This window comes from Lolium rigidum, chromosome 4 (assembly GCF_022539505.1).
Source record: "Lolium rigidum isolate FL_2022 chromosome 4, APGP_CSIRO_Lrig_0.1, whole genome shotgun sequence".
In the NCBI taxonomy this organism is placed as follows: domain Eukaryota; kingdom Viridiplantae; phylum Streptophyta; class Magnoliopsida; order Poales; family Poaceae; genus Lolium; species Lolium rigidum.
In genome coordinates, this window is record NC_061511.1 from 79,302,290 (window position 1) to 79,311,966 (window position 9,677).

A 9,677-nucleotide genomic window follows, 5' to 3' on the forward strand; every position below is an offset into this window, starting at 1 on the left:
ATGATTATGAAAACTAGGGTTATGTTGACAGTAGATTCGATCCTTTCTTGTCCCTCGACTCCCCCTTATATAGGAGGTGGAGCCGAGGGTTTCGTTTTGTACAAGTTACGGAGTCCGGGACGGTTTCTAACTCATCCCGCCGGATTACAAATAACACTTCCTATTACAACTCTAACTTTCCTTAATATATCTTGGGCTCCCGAATCTTCTTATTCTTCGGGTAATGGGCCTTCAGTAAACCCCGGGTACTATCTTCGGCAGGCCCATTTGGGATGCCTATGTCAACGCCCGCAAGGTTTTAGTCCAGGTTCAAATGTGACCTTTAGTTTCGGTTGGAGACACCAACCGAAACTAAACGGGTTGCGGCAGGCTGCCTCTAGTGCGAAAACCTATAGTCCTGGTTTGTGTTACAAACCGGGACTAAAGGTCTACCATTTAGTTCTGATTTGTAACACCAACCCGGACTAAAGGTTTTCTAGATATTTTAGATTTATAAAATACAAAAGAAAGTGATAGAAAATTCAAAATAAAAAATCCTTCTAGATGTAGGTAGGTTAGGTGATCTAGTTATTAATAAAATAACAAACATGAATTTTGACTTTTTTTGCAAGTATTTTTTTGGTAAATGGGAATATCTTTTGCATACGAACTTGAAAAAAAAGGTTTAATATATGAAAATGTATCTACGCAAAATGTTACATCACTATTCTCCATGGTTTACCTGGTCAGCCAGTTTTTTAGATTTTTAAATTGCCAAAGGGAAGTATGCAAATTTTCAGGTTTTAGGTTTTGCAAAAAAAAATTAAAAATTGTTATTATTTATTTATTCAAGATTATTATTATATCATTATTTTTATTTATTAAAATAATTATTTGACATTCAAACAGTAAAGAAGCATGGCATCGTGACCAACAGGTTAATAGGATTGATATGATATTAGTAATCAATAACGTGCGCGCAGAGCACTTAGAAGCGGGACGGAAGAAACTGAGAAGTTAAGCGTGCTAGTGCTGAAGCAGCCCAGCCCACGGGCGTGTGTGCGTGTGGGGGGGGGTTAGTTCCGGTTACAAACCCGTGACTAAAGGCCCTTACCAACCATGACAGAATCCCCTTTTTCTACTAGTGATAATTAGGACGCATCCAAATGCATACACAAACTGGTGGGTAGTCATACAGTTTTTTTTGGCTTGACCTTGTCATATGCATAATTATGACACATCTAAAACCTTCTTCCATATTTATCATCCCAATCATCATACCGCTTAGGCACACAAAGTTCACCCTACCAACAATGAGCTTGTTCAGTCCCTTGTGGAAAATTGTTGGCCTACGGTGAGCGGTGCACTTCCAATTCCTCTATTTGTCCTTCGGATCGGATAGAGACACCATACCTACAACAATTTTCAAGAAAAAAACTTAATGTGGAATAAAATATTTCAAATGTATGATAAGTGAACAAATAATCATAATTTTTATTTCAGATATATCTTACCTATAGATAACTATAAGATGCCCATTTGAAAAATACATTAGTAATATCTTACACCTACACATGCCAAGATTAAACCAAATACTAGCAACATAACTTAACCCTAACTAGGTCACACATGAACAAAACCACAACAACATTCCCAACCAAACACAAATGGTACCTGACAAGGGGTAACCTCATCAATGCTCATAATGATGGACTTGGGTTTTCAGGAAGGAGAACACTGGTGAACTCAAAAACCAGTCAACCAAATTAGGTAGCTGATGAAAGTATGAACAAGGGCGAAAGTCGTCGAGATTGTATTTTTGAGAACTAGGGTTATAGGGTGTTGCGAGTTGTGGGATCTATTCCCCCTCGGTGGCTCCTCCTAGCACTTATATAGTGGGCTATGTCTTAGAGTCCATCTCGAAGTCGGTTACATTATGTATGTCGGTTCACCCAATATGGGCCTAGCTTTTCTATTTTACATAGTAATTGGGCTTCGGCTTCATGTACTTTCCTTCATGGGGTTTCGCCTATTTTGTCCTGAACTTCGTACCTGGGATGGTAATACTGAGTACCCGATATAGCATACCCATGTCAGTACATGACAACAAATAATAGCAATTGACCACACAAATTTCAAAATTTGGGATGAACTAGGGTTTCACCTATAGTAGCAAAAGGATTGATGGGATTGAATGAGAATATCTAAGGGGATGTAGACCGAAGTTTGCTTCAGATCTTGACGATATGAGACGTGGATTTGAGAGGAGGGGGGGGTGAGGATCCGCCCCTGTCGCCCTAGGCCATGGCATGTCCGTGGATGTGTTAGATGTATGGAGTTATGTGGGGTGGCTGGGGAAGGCCAACACGGGTTAAGCCAATCAAAAAGGTAGCGCCGAGGTCAAGGATGTTGAGTTACATAAGATAGCGTCACTCAGCAGAGCGCTACCTAACCGAGCCTTGGGGACCACCTTGCCATGTTGGCAGAGCGGTAGTGCCAATGTGAAAGGTGTTACGTCGAAGAGGGTAGCGCCCTTGTGACAAGCTTTATTCAAAAGTGTTAAATTTATGAAATAATTTTATTGAGAGTTTATTACATAAAATAATTTGCTAGAAGGGATAGTTTTTGTCAAAATCCACCTCTCATACACCTATGCAGCATCGAGGGAGATTGTTGAGAGCGAGAGGAGCAATGGAGCATCGGAAGAGGAGAGCAATCGAGTGGAGAGAGTGAAGGCCTAGAGAGTGGAAAGGCAGTAGCTTTCATTGTCTCCATCTCTACACACTGCCGCAAATCCCTCCCTTTTAATGCCCTTCTCAAACCCCTCAAACCTTGTCCCTTCTCCAAGCCTCCCTTGGCCTTTCCGGTCTCTGCCTGCTTCTCGGGCGCAGCACCAGCTGTATTGTGTCCTCTCCCCTCGCAGCCTTTCCCTCCCCCGTCAACTCATCTATATATGCTCCCCCATTTCCTGCGCTCCAGAGTTCAGAGACGCACACAGAGGTAGGGTGGCTCTTGTGACCTGTGATCTTGCTGTGCCTCTTGTGACCCGTTTGAGCAGCTAGCGTAGAGAGAGAGAGAGAGAGGGGAGAGAGATGGCTTGGAATGGCTCCGGCGACGAGGAGAGCGGGCTTGAGCTGAGCCTCGGGTTGCCTGGTTACTTCTCCGGATCACAAGGCCAAGCAGGTGGCGTTTCATGTTTGATTCTTGATCTTGCTCCAGAGTTTATTCTTGTTCTTGCTCCAAAGTTTCATTCTTTGATCAGCTTGTTTGGACTAACTAAGCCTTTTGTTGTTCAAACTTCCAGGTTCCAAGGAGGAGAGGAACCGTGGTGCTACTGGGGTAAAGGGTAGAAGCAACGGCTCAAAGACAAGGTTCGGTTCTCTATCCTGCCTTTTTTGTTTTGTCCAAGCTTGGAGTTTCTTTGCGGTGGCAGTTGCAGCTGATTGCCTGGTGCCTGTCGTCCACTTCTGTCTTTTCTTTGAAGAAATTCTTGTTGCCAGCCACTTACTTTTATCGTGGTGCGTCTTTACACATTTGAGTGAGATGCATCCCTGTTTTGAGAAAATCTCACTATTTTGGAGATGCCAATGTGTAGAAGAACAAAAGACCCGATTTTTTTGCTCCAAGATTGCGCTGATTCACTTGCTGCTTGTGTCTGCAACGTGCAGCAGAACGCTAGCGGCCGCGGCTCCAGTTGTGGGGTGGCCTCCGGTGCGCTCGTTCCGGCGGAACCTGGCCTCCTCCTCGGCGTCCAAGCGGCCGCCCGCCGACCCACGCAACGGCGCCGACGACAAGGCCGGCTACAAGGGCCTGTTCGTGAAGGTGAACATGGACGGCGTCCCCATCGGCCGGAAGGTGGACCTGAAGGCACAAGGCGACTACGGCAACCTCTCCGTCGCCGTCGACCGCCTCTTCCGGGACCTCCTCGCCGGTACGCACGCACCGTCCGGCCGCAGCCGCATGCGAGTTGGATTATGTGGAGAGTCTAGAGGCTGAACTTGATATGTCCTCTGTTTGTGTGTGCCGCAGCTCAACGGGATCAGAGGTCCTGCGCGGAGGGGAAACAGCCGGCGATCACCGGACTGCTGGACGGCAGCGGCGAGTACACACTGGTGTACGAGGACGACGAGGGCGACCAGATGCTGGTCGGGGACGTCCCATGGGAGTAAGCTTTTCTTCAGTCTTCCAAATGCATGCAACCCGAACTACAATCTGTTCTTCTTGACTTAATTAACTGTAAAGCTCATGAATTCGTCTTGCCGCAATCCTTCTTGCAGCATGTTCATCGCCACCGCCAAGAGGCTGCGTGTGCTGCGGAGCTCGGATCTGAACGCGCCCTCGGTCAGTCCAACTGAAACTTACTGAATTCTGTTGGGATGTTTACTCCACAATATGCACTTGAGCTGATCCTTCGTTTCATGTTCTTGTTGCAGCTACGAGCGGCGCTGAGCCGGAAGAGGGGAGCAGCTGATCAGTGCTGAGCTATCTATCTATCTCCGATTTTATTTTTGCACTCTTGGACTAAACTTCCTGCAAGTATCGATCTGTATAAAATTTGCCGTCTCCTTTAGCTCTGATCATGTCACGTTGCTATCATCAAGTAGTAGACCAGACTTGTACTGTTAAGATCATGTATCTAGGTGCAGTGCTGTAACTCGTAAGGTGTTGATTTTTGGAACGGCAGGAATGCCAAGTTTGGCTTTATCGATCGACTACTGTTCTTTTGCCTGTGAGAGGGAATCTTGGTTTGGTCAGTGCAGGCATCGCTGCTCTTCACTGTCCACGTACAGCGTTGTATGTTGCTTGCTGGACTGGTTTTTATCTTCAATGCCAGTGCGCTATGGATTCTCGTGATGTCTGCACAGTTCGTGGCGTGTTTTGCGGCAGCCAGCAACGGAGCACACGGGGATGATAAGGATCCACATGCTAAATTATTTCACGTTCAAAATTTTAGACTAGTATGGATTTTATTGGACAAGGGATTCCAAAGACTGAAGATCAATACTGACTTCTGGGACTGTAGGAATGCACTTGTCGTTTCCTATAAAAAAACTTTTATTTTCTCCACAATGCAGAGGATTTGTAACGTCAGGTCAATTCCAGAGTCAAGCGCAAGATAGTCGTTCCGTCTCTCACAAATTGAGCGGTTGTTTTTCTGAAAAATATAGTCCAGATTTTAGCATATCGATCTGCACATGAATTATTTTTCAGCAAAATAGTGCACTGTATGGACCGGTACCCACAATCAGACTAGACCATGCTTGGTGAAGTCGAATTTCACTTCTTTTATATTCACACTTTCTGTGTAATTGCAATTTCTGTGTGCAATAGCAATGTTTTAATTTTACATAACATCTGGAAGGTTTTAAAAAATCATCTAAACATTTTCATGACTTTGTATTGTTTTTTTGTTTATTGGGTAGCCGGTATTCTTACATTATGCAATTGTATTGTATAAAAATAAATTGTGTGCACTTGCATCTTCTGCACAAGCTAACTTTCTATGGAAAATTTGGGTTAAGGACTTGGGGCATTTTTTTTTGCTTTGTGGTTTTATTTTGGGTTCTTAAGATCATGTATGGGCATTTGGACAGGTACCCACAAACATACATACTAGAGCATGCTAGGTGAAGTCCAATTGCACTTTTTATTTTACGGGTAAAATGGCTATATATTAAACAACAAGAATTACATAGTTGTCTTGGATGAGAACCTGAGACAAACCCTCAGGCCCTGACCCAGTTGAAACGAATGAACGAGTCTCTACTCTCAAGAGGTTCCCGAGGTAGTGATTCGATTGGTCCACTTTTACAAAAGAAATGATTGTACTCCTTAATCTCTGAAATAGTATGCAGAATTGAAGATCAGTTCTGTTGTTTCTCCTTGATTGCTTCTTTTTCGATAAAGGACGCTTTATTATTTAAAAGGTTTTTAAGCATTACACCTAGCCTCTGCATAACAAGATGCACACAGCCGTTCACAAGTCCACATGTTCATAAACAGACTCCTTAATGGAAGATAAAAAATGTGACTATCCCGGCGACTAAGCTTCATTTGCCTCAATCCGCCTAATATGCTGCTACCCATGTTGGGAAATAAACTTCTTCGCCGTGTTCTTCAATCATATAGACATCTTCGTAAAGAGGCCGCGATCCTCCAATCGTTGGGATGGCGACCATGAACGGAGCAAAGCCGTAACGCGGTAGACAACCTGCAAGAGAGAAGAATTTTGTCATTAAAAACCTTGTCATTTCTACATAGTCAAAGCGACAATACAACAGCTATCGCTCCCACCCTGATAAGTGTTTTATACCTAGCATCAACCCCATTTAGCCAATTGCCAAAAATATTTGCAATGCTTCGAGGAGGATTCAAGGTAGAACCTATCTGAATGATTGACCATATAGACCTAGCAACTCGACAACTGAAGAAAAGGTGTTTTATTGTCTCTTGTTCACGATAGAAAATACATTTCGTGCAGCCGTGCCAATTGCTTTGTGCAAGGTGTTATCCTGAGTAAGAATCATACCTCGACGAAGATACCATGCAAAGACCTTTGTTTTCAAAGGTATCTTCATCTTCCAGATGGATTTATTATTAACAACCGGTTGACTGGGTATAATTAAGGCCTTGTACATGGAACTGACCGTGAATTTGCCATTCTTGGTGAGATTCCAGCGAACTTCATCAGCCCCCTGAACTAACTAGAATGGAGCTAACCATTGTAGCAATTCATTCCATGAAGTTAATCTTGGGCCAATGAGATCTTGCCTGAACGTCATAGAGGGCGGAGATGTTTCCTGTAAGGTATCACTCTTATGGCGAACAATATTATACAAAGCTGGATATTGTTCTCGGAGAGTGGTTGTACCTAACCATCTATCCTCCCAGAACCTTATCTCCGACCCATTCCTAATGGAGAATGAACCAAACGGGAAAAGTATTTCTTAGTTACCATGATGTCAGCCCAAAAGTGTGAATCTCCTGGTTTCCATATGACCTGAGATATAGCTTTTGAACCCACATACTTTCTCCGCAATAGTTGTTGCCATTGGCCATCCTCAGTTAATAACCTAGCCAGCCATTTCCTTAGCAAAGCCCGGTTTTTAACTTCAAGATCATGGACTCCGAGTCCACCTTGATCTTTTAGACGACAAACAACATTCCATTTGGTCAACCGATTTTTTTTTCTCATTATCCCCTTGCCAAAGAATCTCGATCGGAAATAATCCAATCTATGGAAGACTCTTTTGGGTAACTGGAAGAAAGAAATCATATACAGTACCATCTATACTATTATATTGGAGTTAGTCGTAGGTCGTACAACGCGTTTGATGAAGGAGATTCAGAGCATCTGAACCGTTGATCTAATCTGAGATCTCTGCTTCGTTTGATCACTTTCCACTACTCCCGAATCAATCAAATTTAATTAGCTATAATTATATTTCATTTCTCTACATTCAATTAGTCTTAATATGGCAAGTAATATGAACGAGGAAAATAGTGAGCCACCTATAGAGCATCTTCACCCTGCATGCTAATTGACCCGAGATCCACTTATTTTTCTCTCCCCAATACAAGCCGCGTGGTTCCCATCCATCCCCAAGAACATCCGTAGGATTCATCTGAAAAAATTGCTGGATCCCCACCGTGCAACAAAAGCTACTGTCGCCGGCGCCACGACCCCGTTCTCGCTGTCATGCCTCTAAGAGCATCTCCAGTCGCGTCCCCCAAACCGTCCCCCAAACACACCGGATTGAGCGTTTGGGGGACGTGTTTCTTTCGTGCCGCGTTTGGGGGACGTCGCTCCCCAGTCGCGTCCCCCAAACAAAATTTTGGAAATTTTAAACTTAACGAGATTCGATTAAGATTCGTCCAAACTTACATAGATTCGAACGAAATTTGACTAAATTTAAACTAAACCTAATCTAGAACCACTTGCGGCGGCCGGAGGCGTCGTAGTACTGCTGGAAGTTGTACATGGCGTCGGTGACGACCTCCTGCTTGACGCGCTCCTCGACGGGCTCGTCGACGGGCTCGTCCTTCACCAAGCCGCTTGGTCCTGCCTCGCCGTCGTCGGTGAGGTCCACCAGCGGCTTGCCGGAGTCGCGGATGGACATGGCGATCGCCGCGTCGAGGTCGCCCCTCCAGGCGTTCTTGTCGTTCATGGATGCCAAGAACGCCGCCCGCAGCCCTGGGCAGTCCTCGGGGTCGTCGCTGCTGGCGATGAGCCGCTGCTGCCGCTCATACTCCGCCAGCAGCGCAGCCTGCGACGTTTCCTCCGGCTCCTCCTTCACCTCCGGCTTCGGGATGAGGAGGGCGCCGCCGCGCCTCCCTTGCTGACGCCGGCTGCCGCTGCCGCCACGCCTCGTGTTGACGGGTGTCGTCGGCTCCTCCTTGACCTCCCGTTTGGGGACGGTGTAGGGCGCCGACCGGTACGACGAGGACGGCGTCGATCGCGCCGGTCCTGAGGAAGAAGAGTGCGAGGAGGACGAGTACGTCGTCTTCCTCGGCTGCCATTGAGGAGACGGCGGCGGTGACGACGGCATCTCCAACCTTGGAGCGCCGTTGCGGATGCCGCGGATGACGTTCTCGAGGGTGCGCCCCGGAACGCCCCAGAACAGGGCGCGGCCGTCCTTGTTCCAGCTGTTGGGGCCGCCGACGAGGTTGTCGGTGCTGTACATCTCGACGTCGTACTTCGCCTTGAAGTAAGTCTTCCACCACTCGTCGTTGTTGTCGACCGCCCACGTTGGATCGAACCGCTCCTCGGCGATGTGTTGAGCCCGCCGGGCCTTGATGGCGTCCCTCCATTGGTCCGTGCCCGGCTTCGGCGGCGGCGGGACGCCAATGCCGTTCACGGCCATCTTCCAGCCGCCGCTGCTTGGCAGCCGCATGTCCGGCGGGACTGGATACCGGGCGTGGTACAACGCCCATGCCTCCTGCACGGTGAGGCTGCCGCGGCCGAAGCCATTCGCCGCGGCGATCTTGCGGGAGGACGAGCTCGACATTTTTGCAGCGGCGAGGAGAAGATCTGGGAGGGGGGAGGCGGCGGTGACGAGAAGGTTTGAAACAGCGGTGAGAACTGCAGGGCGTCTTAAAACAGCGGCGGCAGCGGGTGGTTGCACGCAATAATGCCGGCGCGGACGGCCACGCGGCCTTCCACGATGAGACGCGTCCCTGCGTCGCCTGGGAAAACAGGGACGCCATTAAGGTAGGCGACGGGGTTTTAGCCTTCCGAGCCACTGACGCGTCGGCCCCGCGTCGGTTCGCCTTGCTTTTCGTTGTGTCCGGCGTGCCCGGAGCGTCCCCTGTGGGACGGGGACGGGCTTGGGGCGCCGGACACCGTATCGGGGCGCGCCGGACAAAAATGGGCTTTGGGGGACGCGGCTGGAACGCATTTTTTGTCCGGCGCGCCCAAATCCCTTTGGGGGACGCTTTGGGGGACACGACTGGAGATGCTCTAATCCTTGCTTTGATAGCTCTCGCACCACCTCTCGGACCATTCCCGGTTCGGCCGGAATCTGTGTGCCACCGTAGAAGGTGGTCGCCACCCCTTGCAGCATGTCTCCCCACCAGCAGTAGCCTCGCGTCCCCCGTACAAGCTACTCGCCACCGTCCGTACCAGCCGTGCGCTCCCGACACCAGTCACCCGCTGACGCCCGCACCACCCACTTCTGCCGTCGGGCCATTTGATTCAG

The 9,677-nt window shown here is 47.8% G+C and overlaps 1 protein-coding gene across 2 annotated transcripts; it reads left to right on the forward strand.

The window, feature by feature from the left end:
- The first annotated feature begins 2,828 nt into the window (after positions 1 to 2,828).
- LOC124649024 (auxin-responsive protein IAA16-like) lies at positions 2,829 to 4,683 on the forward strand. Of its 2 annotated transcripts, none has more exons than XM_047188705.1 (6): positions 2,829 to 3,162; positions 3,284 to 3,350; positions 3,648 to 3,910; positions 4,009 to 4,144; positions 4,257 to 4,320; positions 4,413 to 4,683. In XM_047188705.1, the coding sequence occupies exons 1-6, from the start codon at positions 3,072 to 3,074 to the stop codon at positions 4,458 to 4,460; spliced, it is 669 nt and encodes a 222-aa protein (XP_047044661.1). In that variant the 5' UTR covers positions 2,829 to 3,071; the 3' UTR covers positions 4,461 to 4,683. The 2 variants fall into 2 exon arrangements, with proteins under 2 accessions (XP_047044661.1, XP_047044662.1); XM_047188706.1 differs by having other exon boundaries at positions 3,651 to 3,910.
- Positions 4,684 to 9,677: the final 4,994 nt, after the last annotated feature.

What these genes read in the sequence shown, in the direction of transcription:
- LOC124649024 (XM_047188705.1), top strand. Translation starts at nt 3,072, where the DNA reads ATGGCTTGGAATGGCTCCGGCGACGAGGAGAGCGGGCTTGAGCTGAGC. An exon ending in CTTCCGGGACCTCCTCGCCG is followed by an intron (nt 3,911 to 4,008) that starts GTACGCACGCAC and finishes TGTGTGCCGCAG; the next exon opens with CTCAACGGGATCAGAGGTCC. An exon ending in GTCGGGGACGTCCCATGGGA is followed by an intron (nt 4,145 to 4,256) that starts GTAAGCTTTTCT and finishes TCCTTCTTGCAG; the next exon opens with CATGTTCATCGCCACCGCCA.